The 15,837-nt window shown below is 37.4% G+C and overlaps 2 protein-coding genes across 3 annotated transcripts; one reads left to right on the top strand and one right to left on the bottom strand.

The window, feature by feature from the left end:
• The first annotated feature begins 979 nt into the window (after positions 1 to 979).
• nms (neuromedin S) lies at positions 980 to 7,994 on the top strand. 2 transcript variants are annotated; one of them, XM_044215802.1, is made up of 7 exons: positions 980 to 1,267; positions 3,348 to 3,394; positions 3,926 to 3,982; positions 5,841 to 5,867; positions 5,959 to 6,039; positions 7,018 to 7,092; positions 7,476 to 7,994. In XM_044215802.1, the coding sequence occupies exons 1-7, from the start codon at positions 1,036 to 1,038 to the stop codon at positions 7,506 to 7,508; spliced, it is 552 nt and encodes a 183-aa protein (XP_044071737.1). In that variant the 5' UTR covers positions 980 to 1,035; the 3' UTR covers positions 7,509 to 7,994. The 2 variants fall into 2 exon arrangements, with proteins under 2 accessions (XP_044071737.1, XP_044071738.1); XM_044215803.1 differs by having other exon boundaries at positions 984 to 1,267; positions 5,959 to 6,012.
• On the bottom strand, positions 7,826 to 14,007 carry pdcl3 (phosducin-like 3). The gene is made up of 6 exons (XM_044215801.1): positions 13,870 to 14,007; positions 12,251 to 12,368; positions 11,872 to 11,962; positions 10,394 to 10,537; positions 9,301 to 9,509; positions 7,826 to 8,478 (listed from the first exon to the last, which is right to left on the bottom strand). Exons 1-6 carry the CDS (start codon positions 13,873 to 13,875, stop codon positions 8,330 to 8,332), a joined length of 717 nt encoding a protein of 238 aa, XP_044071736.1. The 5' UTR covers positions 13,876 to 14,007; the 3' UTR covers positions 7,826 to 8,329.
• Positions 14,008 to 15,837: the final 1,830 nt, after the last annotated feature.

Genomic DNA, 15,837 nt, shown 5'->3' with positions numbered 1-15,837 from the left:
GGGGAAGCCTAATCAATCTCTCTTCCAGAAATAACTGAAGTCAGGAATATGTCAGGAAAACAAAACTTTGTTTCCATGAAATAACAAAAAAAATTAACCAATTCATGTTTGTTATCCAGTACAACAAAATAATCATACTCATAACTCATAATTTTGCAATAACTTTACTTTTACTATAATAAACAATTACAACAACAGCCATTCTTGGCATATTTCCATAATTTATATCAACATATCAGTGGTGCTCAAAGCTGAAATCCATAACCTTCTGCACATTGTTGTCCTGAGATGAAACGTGTCACATCCTGTGTCACAGCTCTGCTTCAAATCAACCAGAAAGGCAGCAAGCTGATACCCAGAGCGATGAGACTGAATATCATCACATAGACAACCATGATAAATATGCCAACCTTATTGTCTGAACTATGCAGGTGGCATACAATTTAGATATATTAACTAACATACATCAACTTAAACAAAAATCCACTAGAGCACATGAGGGCTTACATGTTTCATACTATAAAAACTGACATCTTCCTTGCTTTGCTATTACACATGTCGGAGGGCGGAGTGAATATGATTCCTCCAAAACTTTTTTGCCTGAGAATTTGCAGTGAGCTTCACAAATATTACACTGTAACATGTTCTCAAAAATCATATAAGATGTAATTCTAAAAAAATAAAGATTTAACTCTATTCAAGCATTCCCTCCCTTACAACATTTCATGTAGTTCATTGGCTGCTTTTCATCAGGGTTATCATCCATTTCCCTTTCAAGCTGAAGGAGATTCCAGTCACATTATCCATATTAACAACCTGCCATCGCACAGCCCACGTTGCATAATTTGTGTTAAAAAAAAACAGCCCAGTATTCCCAGTACAGTGTCATTCCCAGAAAAAAATGTGTGTGTGTGTGTGTGAGAGAGAGAGAGCGAGAGAGAGAGAGAGCGAGAGAGAGAAAGATGGGGGTGGAGGGTGCGTTGGATTGTGCTGATGACCGGGTCGGTGTGATTGGTCACCTCTGCGTATTTGAGGATGACTGTCACCCCGCAAGGTTGTGTGCTTTTAAACTGCAGCTCAGACCGCACAGCTGTTGGGGAACGAGATCAACGAGGTGAGCCGAACCGAACCGAACCGAACCCAGCAGACCAGAGAGGAATTAAGAGAGGACGAGGAGAGAGGAAACACAGAATCATGACTCTGCCAACTGTGCGACAACTTTTTCTTTTATGTTTGTTCTGGTTTCTTGGATCTTGGAGCACAACAGGTGGGTGATTGACAGGTATTTTAAAACGAGGACTGACTCAACTACATCTAAATGACTGCTTTATTATGCTAAAAAGTAATGGTTTGTTAATGTCTTTAATGATTGTAAATGCAAATAACAAACATTTTCATTTTTTAAAAACTTTATTTTTTTTAGATAAATTCATCTAGTAGACGAATCCTGACTAATACACAAAATGTGCAAAATTACAGTTTATTATAGAAAAAAATATTATACATCTAACCTATCATAGTGATAGCAAGTTGCCACTGTGTTTGAAAGGTGCTATGCAAATAAACCATACCATACTGTACTATTTCAGGTATGATTACAAATTATAGTGTAAGAAACTCATTAACAATCAGCTGTTGCAGGTCATTAACAAAAGGTCATGGTTTCCATTTTACAGTAACTCATCAAGTCTACAGATGTAAACTTTAATAAGTTATTTAAAAATAAATTTTAGTCTGGATGCACTGCAGTTTGTTTTCAGAGGGTAAACGGTCCATGAATTAAAGAGCTATGACAAATCAAGTTATGCTGGGAGAGGATATATATATAATACAATACAGTGTCCTTATTAATGGCTTTTACTGGCTTGTAAAGCAATAATAAATTATTCAATAACCATTTCAACATATAAACCTTTTATAAAGTATGCCTCATTAGAGAAACGCAGTGGTGGAATGAAATCCTTTACAATCCTTTACCAAACCTTCAAAAGTAGAAATACCTAATATACTCATATACAATACTAATACTAATAGACAAGTAAAAGTCCTCTATTCAAAAATGTAATTAAGTAAGAGTACAGACGTACTAGCAACAAAACATACTTAAAGATTTAAAAGTAAAAGTACTCATTATGTAAAATGGATCCTTCCAGATCCAGATATATACATTAATGTGTAAACAGCATTTTCATGTTGTAGTTGGTCCAAGTGGAGATAATTTTAACTACTTCATATACTGTTGTTTAGTTAATCTATGACGATGCATTGTATTTTTTAAGATGATCATTTACCTTATATGTAAAATCTGAATCTGCGAAAGAACGAGGAACCATAGCTATCAAATGGCATAAAAAGTGCAATATTGCCCTCTGAATTCTGTGGAATTGAAGTATACAGTAATATAAAATCTAAATACTCAAATAACGTACAAGTATTTCAAAATTATACTTTACTACACAACTTGAGTAAATGTATTTAGTTACTTGCGACCACTGGAAAGTACCAACTACCTTAATACCTGGCTGAAAGCATAATTTCACTGACCTCTACTAGTCCTCTACTGGTCCACACCCAAAGCAGCAGTGATGTCAGGATGTACTAAACACATCTTGAGTGCACGTCAGCATCACTGCATCAAGGCTGGTGTTAAGTTACTCTTTAAGGTTTGAAACTGAGGGATTCTCTGAAATGCACATCATTACCTCAATAAACTTAAATTTGGATTTAAGACTATTTATAATATTTATAAGTGTAAAGTTACCAACACTCTTTGCAAAAGGCCTCATTGTTTTCATCAAAAGGCAAGGTGGAGGGTACCCCAGTAGCTCACCTGGAAGAGTATGTGCCTAACATCCAATGCTGAATCCTTACCGCAGTAAGCTGGGTTCAAATCCAGCCCGCAGCCCTTTGGTGCATGTCTTCCCTCCTTTCTCTGTCTCTCTTCAGCTGTTCCTATGAAACAAAGCCCAAACAGTAAATCTTTAAAAAAAAAAGCTAATTGTTTAGCAGAAGCAGCTACTGGCCTAGCTGCTCATACAAATAAGCTGTATCATAAAGTCACTAGAAATTTAGTATTGCACCAACTATATAGTCAGTTCTTATGAGATTATTGTATAAAGGTGTTCGTAGTTACAGCACATACAAATACAATTCAGTACAATAAATCACTTTAAAGTTGTTTTTGCGGACCACAAACACACTTAGAGTGCTATAGAATTGTTACAGTATTATTGTACAATGTCACAGTGATTTCTCCTAATGTATTTATTATCGTGATGGAAATGATGTTTGTATCAAAAAAATTGAGATTCTGCCCTGGGATGTCCTCACATGTGCTCTTCTCTCAGATGCCAGTCCTTTCGATCAGTGGGAAGATGGGATAGTGTTGAGAAAGGTGGGGAATTTACATTCATCAACACTCAAATCATCCCTGTAGCATTCATTAACACTTTCTGACAACTACATGCAAGTGTACCTTCCTTGGTCCCATTTCCACATGTGATGTTTGGGCCAGTTAACAATGAATTATTTTCAGGTTGTGAGTAGAGAAAGGAATGTTAATGTTATATGTGGGTGTAAAGAAAATAGAAGGGCAGTCAAAAGAGTTGTGCTGGTTGTAGAGTCCTCAGTTAATCACTCACTTTAATCATTAACCAACAGCTCTCTCTCTCTGTAAGATATTAATAAAAATATTTCTTCCTTATATCTTCCTGACTCAGTGGCTAAGCAACACCAACAATATGCACAATATGCAAGAATAAATATTGTTGGACCAAAGAATGAGTCAATAGATCGCAGTGATCTGCATTTGCATTCAGTCCAAGCAGCAGGCTGTCTTTATTAGTCTAAAGTCTTTTTTCCCTTGGAAACTGCAGTGCATTCATTGTCTATTATTAATTCATACTTGTGTGCTATTTGTCTGCAGGTGCCCGGCATCCAAAGCGGTGATTTGAGTGATGTTTTGTGGAGAGACCAGAATGAGGTAGGTAAAAGGCAAACACCAAAAACACTTACTTTAAAGGTACATAATATTATATATAATAAGCAGTATTTTTTAACATTTCTCAGATATACCAGAGGCATCTTGATATAATTATTGTCAACACAAGACTGCTGCATTGTTCACCTCTATCCCCATATCAGTGGTACTGTTAACATTCAAAAAATGGAGTACCACATTTCCCATGAGACCCGTTACTAACTGCCCGCTCAGTGATGATCTGGTTTTGTTTACAGCAATTAATGCAATGATTATGTTCTAATAATATAATGTTAAACAGAACACCTTTAAGACAGGTGGGGGGCTCTGGCTATAAAGAACCAATACAACTGTTTTTTGTTTTTTTGGGGTTTTTTTTTTAACAAATGGGTGTTTGTTAAGAAACATGTTTTCTGATTCTGCTGACCTGAAAACAGGGTTTGGAACAGGAACAGGCATGGGTGGTGCTATTAGGAGGCTAGGGACTAGGCTAAGTTTTCCCTAAATGTCGTAGAAAAGGTTTCAGTCGTAGTCATCTGGACACTGTTTTCAGAATCAAGACGTTTCGGCTCCCATCCGGAAGTCATTCTCAGTTGTTAAAAAATAGAACGGGAACTCAGAAATTTCCCGTTCAGAGTTCCCGTTCCATTTTTAACAACTGAGAATGACTTCCGGATGGGAGCCAAAACGTCTTGATTCTGAAAACAGTGTCCAGATGACTACGACTGAAACCTTTTCTACGATAGAACACTCCTGGACGAATGAGGGACTACACCGTCTTTTCCCTAAATGATCATAACAATATTACGCTGCAGCTTTTGTAAATTAATTGGCTTGTGATTTCTGTGCAATAGCCAACATAAAATATGGGTTGTTTGTCATATTTTGGAGAGGGAGAGCAAGTGAGAAAAACAGCTAAGAGACTGAGAGAGAGACAGAGCACAGAGGCCTCTAGTCTCACAGCAGTGTGGCACAGTGATATATGGCAGAAAGAGCAGTGATGGCATGTGCAAAGCCGTGGGTAACATGACTGAAATAGTGACCTGCGTGTTTTGTCCCTGTAGCAGCCATCTCAGCTACTGATATCATGAACCTCATCACACTTTAACAGAACTGTATTTGTAACATTGCAGTTCACCACTGAGAACCATCAGCCTCCAGACATCAAAACAAATACTTATCTACAACTCCCAACAGAAATCTTAGTCCATCATCTTAAATAATATCTTAAATATCTAACAAATAAGTGTTTTCAGTATTATAAGCATAAGCAATGACAAAAAGGAAAGAAAGTTGTTTTAAAACCATACAGAATTAGAAAAAGGGGAACAAATCTTAACAACTAAAATAGAAACTCTGCAATGAAGAGAATAACACATGTAAGTGTGTCAGTAGGAAGAGGGTGTCTGTTTGGGTATTCTGACCAGTTTCAAATCTCTTTTTGAAAGTTTGGACAGAACTTAATGTGCAGGTGATGGGCCAAACAACAGGAATACGAACACAAACCCACTATTCACTATGGCCTCAGAAATGACAGTTGTTGAATCAACTTGTCTATGACAAAGTGTCATCAGTGACTGGCTTCTTGTTTGCTTCTTAGAGAAAGGATTCATTGGTTGCTGCATTGCACTGACATTAGATTTTACTGAAGTTACTGTTGTTGTGTCCCTCCACTGTACTCTATGTGACAAGACTGAATGTTAGTTATATTAGTTATGCAGTGAAAGTATGATAGTGAGAGACTGTATAGGTGGACAATGCTGGAATGCAACCATCAGGATTATCCAAACTAAAAATTAAACCATGTGATTTTTACCATGTGTTACTTCTGTTTTTAAACGGAAATTGTGTTTCTCCACAGGAGCAAGTCCAGAATGTTTTCAAAAGAGTAAGTTTTCGACCTCAGTTGTTTTTATTTCTGATTTCTAATATTTTTTCAGCAGCAGCTCACTGACCTTCTGAATTTCTCCTTTTTTCAGTTCCTGTTTCATTACTCTAAAGCACGTAACTCTGTCGGAGCTGTACAGCATGAGGTGAACAGAGGGACAAACGAACCACTGGTGGTGTCATCTTTTTGATTCATTATGTCTTAAAATGTCATTTTCAAGAGTTGTTGCTTTCATTTAATATCACTAATTCCACCAAGTTGTTGTATCACTTTCGGTCATTTTAAATGGCAACAGAGAACTTGAAAACATCTGCTGGAAGCTTACAGGCTGATTTACAAAAGGGATTTTTTAAATGCTGAAGCTGTCCACTGAAGAGATCAAGTCTCTGAGAGTTGACACTTCAATACAGCAGGTGGCTTTGATGTGAGCAGCTGCTTCACCTGACTTTAGAAGAGCCAAAGCTGAATCATCATGCCAAGATAATTTAATATTCTGGCTTTGCAAACAGGTGTGATTTAGAATTGAAATCTCATTTATTGGCAGGGTATTGTTTGAACATTTTCAATATTAGTGCCGATACATTACCTGGGTTTCACTACTGAGACCAAAACCTTTTATTTTTTTGGATACTTTAAAGCTTTCAACTGTTATCTAAACACATACAACAACTTTATTATTATTTTTAAATAAAATGGTCTATATCTGGCAAAATCAGGATTTAGGAAAAATATGCTCGATCAAATCTAAATAAACAAGGTTACAAATCTGAGCAGAAATCAGCGTTGGTACTTAACGGTTGAGATGCTATGGACATATTTCAGTCAGTACCAAACCCAGTTTCTCTTTCACTGGTCCGATTCCTTGGACCTACAGTATTTTACTAATATAAGTCCAAGGACCTCATTAGCATTGGACCTAATATAATCATATTGATGGATTATAATCTCATTGTTGTATTTTGCATTTCTATAAATTGTTATAAGACTCATACCAATGCAGAACATTGCATGTTTTTGACACTGTGCTATTACAGTTCTGAACACAGCTTTAAAATAGATGTCTAGTTTTTTTTAAGCCATGTCAGATACCATCTCAATATAAAACAGTGGCTCACCAGTTATTTAATCTCTGCTTTGATTCCTCCTCCAGTCTCACTCTGTTCATCCTTTGATGCGACTTTCCCCCAAGCTTTCCCAGAGGAGAAATAAGAAGGTGGTACTTTTGGTGAGAAAACCTAAGATACGTATTCTGTTCTTTAACTGTTCAGCTGTATGTTTCAGAAGATCAGGAGATACTGTGTAAGTAGCTAAAATGAAATGGAGCAGTGACCATTCATTTATTATTTAAAAACAGGACGGTACTAACGGCTTCATCTCAAACCTGCTACTAAGACAGCATTTCAAACTAGAAAATTGAATTTTACAAGTTACCCCATTTCTTTTCTGTCTACAAAAAGTCAACCTTTTTAGGAGACTTTGGGGAGCAAAATAGTAGTGAACCAGTGATTAAGAGAGCCAGCATAAATTACAGGTTAACGTAAGTTACATCACTGTTCAGGTTCGATTTACTGCTGACACTGACTTTTCTCTTTCTTCCTAATGAAACAGAAGATTCGAGGTCTGCCGGAGGTGATGTTGTAGAAGAAAAATCTACAAAAACAGAAATCAGGCTTAAGAGAAGAAGAGCCACAGGGAGCCTCTGAACTTCACACCTAAAATCGACTGGTGGAGCGACATACAGCATCTCTGACATGTCTCTAGACAGAAACATGACTTTTGTTAACAGAAAATAAATTACTGTACAGATGGAAAAAATAGAACTGCATTGCCATGTGTCTTCCTGCTTCTAAATGTCGATTGGTGTGAGTCAATGTGAACTGCTCCCAAGCACAAATATGGCATGTTGCACTGTTACACAAGACATGGGTGTCACCCAATACAATCGAACACACTCAAAATAATCTCTTAAGCAAGTTCTTTATAATCAACAGTGACACAGATTCCAAAAAAATGAGAACTTGCACAGATTATTGTGGCAAAGAGGTAAACTCACATTTAATTTAACAGATTTAAATGTACGTGTACATTTTCAACTATCATGAAACATAATAAAAAAGTTAAAATTTGTTTTTGATGCTTTTGTAAAGATTGAGGTGATGGAGTTGGATGTTTGGTGAAATTACAAAAGAGTGATTGTTGTGCTGTTTTCCCCACTTTCCCACAGAGATGTACAGGCTGGCTGGTTCAACAACAAGGTCATAGGTTTGATTCTCTCCAGCCAAGTGTCCTGTCCCAAATGCCCTTGAGCAGGATTGATCCCTGTATAAAAGCGCCATCTACATGGTCAAAATATGAAATGTATATGCTGATAAAGGGGATGCCGTCCCTTCTCTGTCCCTGCTCATCATCAGATGTTTTAAGCACACAGCCTTTCTGGTTTGGAGTGACAGGCGTTTTTATTCCTAATAGTCCTCGTCCTCAGAGTCACTGTCCTTTCGTGTAGGAAGCGAACATCTGATCGATGACATTAGCTTGTCTTCGATTTGCTTCTTGGGGTTTTCCTCCAGGTCCGTCTTCACCGCCCCACTCTCCGATAACCTCCACTCCAGCTCTGGGTGGGACAGACAGGACAAATAAACACTTCACTCACAAGATATTATGAAATGTACAGCATTTGGCTGTTACACTGTCAGTGGTATAAAATATCAATAATGTAATAGAGTTCATTCAACACCTCTCTTTCAACAAAAACTGAACATTTGAACTTTCATCAAAGGTAGAATATTTCCAGGGCTGTTGCATTAGTTTTAGCTAGGTGTATCTAATAAACTGGCAACTGAGTGTAAAATGATCCATTACGCTATAATAAACTAACACCATCACTGTGTAGTGACAATGTTGATCTAGTCAGTGGCTTAAGGATCTGTTTTAGTTGGCTGCCTTCATTTAAATGATCCAACCTTTCTGAATATTACTGTGTTATTAAACGCATTATTAAGTTTAGACTATTGCTGGAATTTCCTCCAAAGAAACCTGAGGCACAACTAAAACTATTAGCGTTTGATGAAAGGTCACTGAAAAGATTTAATAAAATAGTATAACTTGTCAAAACTTAAGTAAGAATGCATGGATAAAAAATGTCTTTGTCCAAACTGTCTGACTAAAACTAGACTAAAACTGCAACAATTAAAAGATTAAAATGTCACTAAACAAAAACATCTTTTTTAAAACACTAAATTGAGATCAAATGCCAAAAATAACACAGCAACAGCTGTACAGTTTTAAAATTGACTATTATAAACATAAGCCAATCTGCTGAGACAACAAATCTAAGAAATAGTAAATGTCCATTTACAACTATTTCAGTCACACTAGAAAGATTTAAGTGTGTATTCAAAGTCCTGACGCTTTTTGTAAGCAAGTCGCCTCCTACCTTCAACTTTGAGGTTCATGCCCCCAAAGACCAGCGGCCCAATGAACTGGGCCTTCATCTCTCCCTCTAAATACACAAAGATGGTGGGCAGGTTGCGGTCGGGGTAGTTGGGGATGCAGGTGGTGGAGATGGACTTGAGGAACTTGGTCTGAGGGAACTTCCTGGCCAACGTGCTCAGGTGCTGGTTGATGAGGGTACATAGAGGGATCCTGGGAAAGGAGAGAAAACATCATACAGACATGTTAGAACTGCACTTTCTGCTTGGAAAGTGTCAGTAGGGTGAGAGCCAAAGTTGGTCAGAATGGGAAGACTGATGGGCTGACAGCTAGGGCTGCAACAAATGATTATGTTCATTATCAATTAATCTCTCTAATTGTTTTGACAGGGCGCAAGGTGATGTCTTCAAATTGTTTATTTTGTCCGACCAACAGTCCAAAACTAGATATTAAATTTACAATGATATAAAACAAAGAAAAGCAGCAAATACTCACATTTAAGAAGTGGGAACCAGAGAATGTTTGATGTTTTTGCTTGATAAATTACTTAAACAAATAATTGATTATCAAAATTCAACTACTCCATTAATGTACTTATCTTTTTAGCACAGTATTTAAACTCCCAGGGTTTGGGGTTTAAGTACTGCTCCACATGTGCGCACTCATATCCTACCATAAGGTATTTTGGATTAATGTTTCCCCAAAACAGCTTTTCATATGAAGGAAAGCAAATGCTTCTTAAGTTTGAAAGTAGACCAGTTTGAGTTTTTCAACAGCTGCAACAAATGAAATAGCTCATACAGAACATCACTATCTGTTGAAAACCTTACATCCAAATAAAACCACGACTCAAAACAAGTCCAGACATCACCTTAACAGCTGTGTAGGCTGTATGAATGTAATCTTAACAGAGATTAAATGGTCTAAAGGGTCAATTCACCCAAATCAAACAGCAGCATCAAGACATGACATTCAAAAAAACACATCTCAAAATATTTTCTGTCCTTTTTAGACATTAGATGTTTCTATAGGACTTCAAGAGTTGTCTTTTTTTTTGGCATACGTGTTTAAGTACGAGATTTTGTTGGATGACCTACCCCTGTTTGTAGAGGTGCAGCACCACCCAGATGCCGTCTCCGGCCTTGTTGACCTCCTTGACGTAGTCCTGCCCTGAGATTTCCCCCAGCTCCCCGAACACATTCTTCATCTGAGTCGCCTTCCACTCTGCAAGACGCTTCTGTCTGCAAGGAGACACATCTCATATCAGTGTACAGTCAGAGTGAATGGCTTTCAGTAAGACTCATATTATAGAAGTCTCATTCATAAGAGCTTGTCAGAGGTTTATAGATTTATGTGATTTGAAGAAATTTTGCGACCAGAAAATTCCCTTAATCGATATTTCAAAAACAGAGGAATATATTATCTTCTTCTTTTCCTTTCGGCTGTTCCCTTTCAGGGGTTGCCACAGCGAATCATGTGCCTCCATCTAACCCTGTCCTCTGCATCCTCTTCACTCACACGAATATATTACACATGTCTTAAAATGATTCAAAATTAACAGTAATGTCCTAATGTGCTGTTCCAACATGCTAGTTCAGTACTGGTTACAGAATGTGCATATATGATTATGAAAGACAATTTCACCTACGAGAAAATTATCTAGTTTTTTTTAGTTTTTTTTTTTAGGTTTTCTCCTCCTTGTCCTCTCTTTAAACTCTGGCTTCCCTGGACCATTGGCGGTCCTGGGAGCTCTTTCTCTCCCCTGGCTGTCGGTGCCTCATTCCAGGTGTTTGGATCTGGATCCTCGTCCTCCAGGGGATTCAGCCTCTCCTCTTGTCTCTCTCTCTCTCCCTGTGTGTGTCTGTTTCTTTCTCCTGTCTGTGTGAATGATTTGCTTGAGTTTTGCCTCTTGTGTGTTTGTGCAGTCTGCCCTCTTCCAGGTCTCCATGGTGGAGAGGAGTTTGTGTGGCTCAGGTTCATCTTTTTGACGACACCTGAAGTTGCTCAAAGTCCTCCCGGATCCATTCTTCATATGTGTTACAATCTATCCATAATTTTGTCATCATGATTGTCCATACTGTGATTTTACTATGCTGGTCTATTCTATACACGCGATATCTATTGTCTGTCTGTCGTGGGAGAGGGATCCCTCCTCTGATGCTCTTCCTGAGCTTTCTTTCCATTTCATCCCCATTTAAGGGTTTTTTGGGGGAGTTTTTCCACAGCCGAAATGAGGTTCTAAGGACAGAGGCTGTTGTATGCTGTTCAGATTATAAAGCCCCATAGAGCAAATTTGTGATAAAATCTGACTTGACTTGAGATCAAGCAAAGAATGAATACTGAAAAAGGTACTTTTATATTGAAAAATATATATATATATATGGTCTGGCTTAATAATTTTCCTGGTAACAATCTTGGACTGAGCATGAGCCTAGCAATCAGACAAATTCCGCAATGTTTACTTTTGGCATTCTACTGGTATCAAGCCATGATTTAAAAAAGGTACTTTTAAACAGTACCCATGACTGGGAGTTGCTCAGTACACCAGACGCCTACCTGCATAATCTCCACTTACCTGTACATCTCAATGGCAGCCTCATCGTCTTCACCAAATTCATCTTCATTCTCCTCCAGTTCTTCCATTGTCATGCTCTCATATGTTTTGACTGTTCAGAGATTCAACAAAAGTCACAGCAGACGATTATATGTTTTGCAAATAATCCAACCATCATTGATCAGTTGAATGGGGTCAAATTAGACTACATTGAACTCCTTCATAAATATCAAATATCATATTTGACATCCTTTACATGATTTTCATTGGTACATATGCAAATAAAACCATAAGCAAAAGGGAAACTGATATGGGTTTTGTTGTTTTGTGAGGTGGAAACATGCATCTCCCACATTAAGCCACAAAGAGATACCGATATTTATCCCACACGGTCTCTTACCCACAGACTGCTGTTGGAGAGCCAACTCCTCCTCTTCATCATCTTTAGGTACCTCTTTGGGAGGAAGAATGCCTTTCTTCCTCAAGATATCATTCCACTCTGTGTCTTCGTTCGGGTCCTGGGGAGAAAACAAAGCATATATAGAAGTACTGTTACTCTGGGGTTCTTTTATCTCTGGTATGTGATGTATTTCTCTTTTTGTAAGCAGAGGAGTGAATCTCAAAACTGAAATCCGTTTTTGAAGATCAGTACCAAATTACCAAGGTCAGGGTTTAATTTTTCAATCTTTGCGCAAACAAATTCCCTCCACAAGTTTACCAACTCTAACACATACATTTTGCTTTACTAAACTGGGAATGAGCCATGGTCTAAGACAAGCATGTGCATGCTGTGGGCCTGGATGGGGGTTTGGGCGTGTTTAAGCACCAAATATATGAAATTGGTTAATTTGCCACACACATAAAACAAGACTAACTGACAGAGAGAAAAAGTAATCACAGGGCTGTGTCTAAACCTGCTGAGAAAAAAATGCTTAGTGAGATTATCATCTCAAAAATGAGTGGGTGGATGGTTGGATGGTGGATGATATACTCCTGTGGAAACCAACTTGAATTGTTCTGAAACTGTGGCCCCTATGAGTTTCTGCACATGCGGTCCTTTTTTATTTTGACAATACTTGGATTCACATTCTGATGCAGATAAATCTAATACGACTGTTGTGGTGTAAAGGCCAGGGCCCCCAGGGGCATCTGCCTCACCTGCAATGTGGGTAATGTACTGTAAGCATGACTTGGGCTGAGCAAGTTTCAGTTTAAAGTAATACAGCCACACCTGAACTGACAACATGAGCTTGTAAAAACTGCATTTTCTCTATTTTTAACTACAATTTTGCAAATATTGTACTGCAGATACTGTAGATGAAATTCTCCCTGTACCAACTAGCATTATTGTTGTAACCAAGTATTGTACTGCCCCGGTGGCAAAAAAGTACTTGATATCGAAACATTCAGCTAATAAGTTAAAATAGTAAGAAGTTACTGGCTTCAGGCATTTGAATGTGAGGATTTTCTGCTTTTCTTTCCATTTCATATCGGTAAGTTAGAGGGAAACGCTTTGGGCTTTTGGACTAGCATACTGCTCATAAAAATAAGCAGTTTGAGCTCTATTTATTTTTTCTTTTCTTTTACATTTTGTAGAATGACTATTAAATGAAGACGAAAAAACATCAGTAGATTATTCACAATTCCACTAATGCTGTATCATTTAGATCATTCCGTTTTCCAAGCCGTTACTACCAAATGTTTGACATGATCAAAATTGTCATCAGTTAAATTTCTGTCTACCAACTAATCGATTTATCACCAACAGCTCTAGTTTCAGCAAATTTCTTGTCAATATCTTGCTGTCTCTTTGACAGGTTTAAGGCATTAAACGCTTAGCTATAGCTAGCTAATAGCAAAGCTAACATGTAAACTATTGAAACGCCCAGCTACACTGCTAGCTGAGTTTCAAAACTCTGCTCTGAAATTATTTTCAACACCGACATCAACCGATGTTAAATCGTCTCATTCATCAACGTTGGACCATAGCGTTTAAAAGTCTAATAAAGAGATACCAACCTGCATTTTGCCAGATAAAAGACTCCTCTGAAATCACACCGCTGCTCTCCTCCCAGATACGGAAACAGAAGGACCGCAGACGCGACGATTCCGGCAGAAAACAAAAACCTGTGACTGTCTCAAATAAGCACACAATACGCCAAGGGTTAAAATAAAATCACTTTAACTAAGTATATCTTAAGTCAAAGACAGACAGTGTGTTTTTACTTTTTATGCGGTGCTACAGCTCGGTAAATACTGTTTAAAAAGACGAGGAACGGATGCTTTACTGGTGGGACAATAATAAAAGTGACACCAACTTCCTTTTGAGGCTCAATATGACCACATAAGGAGTGGGAGCGCAGCATTCCATTTGTGGCTTCCGAGAGTGAAACCAAACAGCTGCTGTTGCTCTCTCTCTCTCACACGCACACACACACACACCATTTGTAAGGTATTCCCCTTTTAAAATGAAATTGGATATACCAGTTCTTACACTTACTTTATAAATACATGTCCTTTTTAGAGTGTGAGTTACTGTAAATTACTGCTCATCTGATGTTTATGTAACTCCATTAAATGCTGACTAGTATAAACAATCATCATTCCTTTATGAAATCATGTTTTTTTATCTTGAGCATGAGTACATTGCAAAATAACAGTCACATAAATCCAATGGCGTAAAAAGTACAACATTTACTCCTGAAATGTAAAATGATGGCCTATAAAGTATCACGCAATGCAAATGCTCTGATAAAATAACAAAATTGCACTTACATAAATTAACAACTTATCAACAACCCATACTGTATAAAGGAAAAGGTAAATGACATATTAAACACACACAAAAGACTGAAGCCGATGGTACATATTTTGTTGTTGGTCATTGGTGCTTTTCTATATATATTTATATATTCACCAATTTTTGTTTGTTATGTCTACTTCTGTGTAAGTACATCGAGAGCAATGAAAAAACTGAGTCAGATTCCTTTTATATGTACTTGGCCAATGAAGCTGATTCTGATCATTTAAGTCAGGCTTTTGAGGCTAAACTTATTAAACTTGTTGTTGAAGTGAAGCTGACAGGACTGTCTTCATGTGAAATTGGTGTCACACCATGTAGAGATTTTTTTAAGCTAATTTAAGCTTCTACCAGTTGTACTTGCTTAACTTCCTCTTTTTCTTCTTTCTCTTCCTACTTATCATACTTTACACAGGTCTGATCAATCTGTGATCAAATGAATAATTTGTGATTTTTATTGCTGGTCTGACTCTGTCCAGGATGGATTACCAAACTGTTTCTTTCACTGTTTTATGGTCTTATTTTTAATAATTTTACTCTTTTGAGGCACTTTGTGTGCTGTGAAAGGTGCTATACTAAATAAACTTTACTTACTTACTTGTTGAGGGGCCATGTGTCAAAATCTAGTTTTAAGACTATTATTATTTTAGTTTACATAGAGTGCACATGGTTCATATTCCCTAAATAAAGTTGTTACTGGCTGGGGCCAGGTAGTGTTATTTCAGCAGGAGCACTGCAATGTATAGTCTGATCTTGTGATGACAAAACATAAAACAATTTATGTTTCTGTCATAAAATTTCTGACAGTACAATAAAGGATTCATTTTAGCGTGTGTAAGAATTGCTCTTTTGTTACAGCACAAGAACTCAATTTGTTTTCAAAGACTGACAAGTAACATCTCAGAAAACACATTTCCTATTTCCTTTGTTGCCTTTCTTCTCATTAAGAAGCAGCTGTTGCTGTTTTTTGTATTAGAAATCCCATATTTGTATAGCATTAATGCTGACTATCAGAATTGAAAATCAGCTGTGTTTTCTTTCTTTGCTTATTAGACCTATTTGCAGGTTTCCCACTCGGGTGGTTTCAACAGCTCTAGTTTAATGTTATTCTGCACTCCTTAGCATTTGAATCATTTTGGATATTATCAGCTAAGGGGCTTACAAGTAATTATTAGAAGTTGTTTAAT

Source organism: Siniperca chuatsi, linkage group LG12, assembly GCF_020085105.1.
Source record: "Siniperca chuatsi isolate FFG_IHB_CAS linkage group LG12, ASM2008510v1, whole genome shotgun sequence".
NCBI classification, from domain to species: domain Eukaryota; kingdom Metazoa; phylum Chordata; class Actinopteri; order Centrarchiformes; family Sinipercidae; genus Siniperca; species Siniperca chuatsi.
This window is presented reverse-complemented; position numbering and strand designations above follow the sequence as displayed.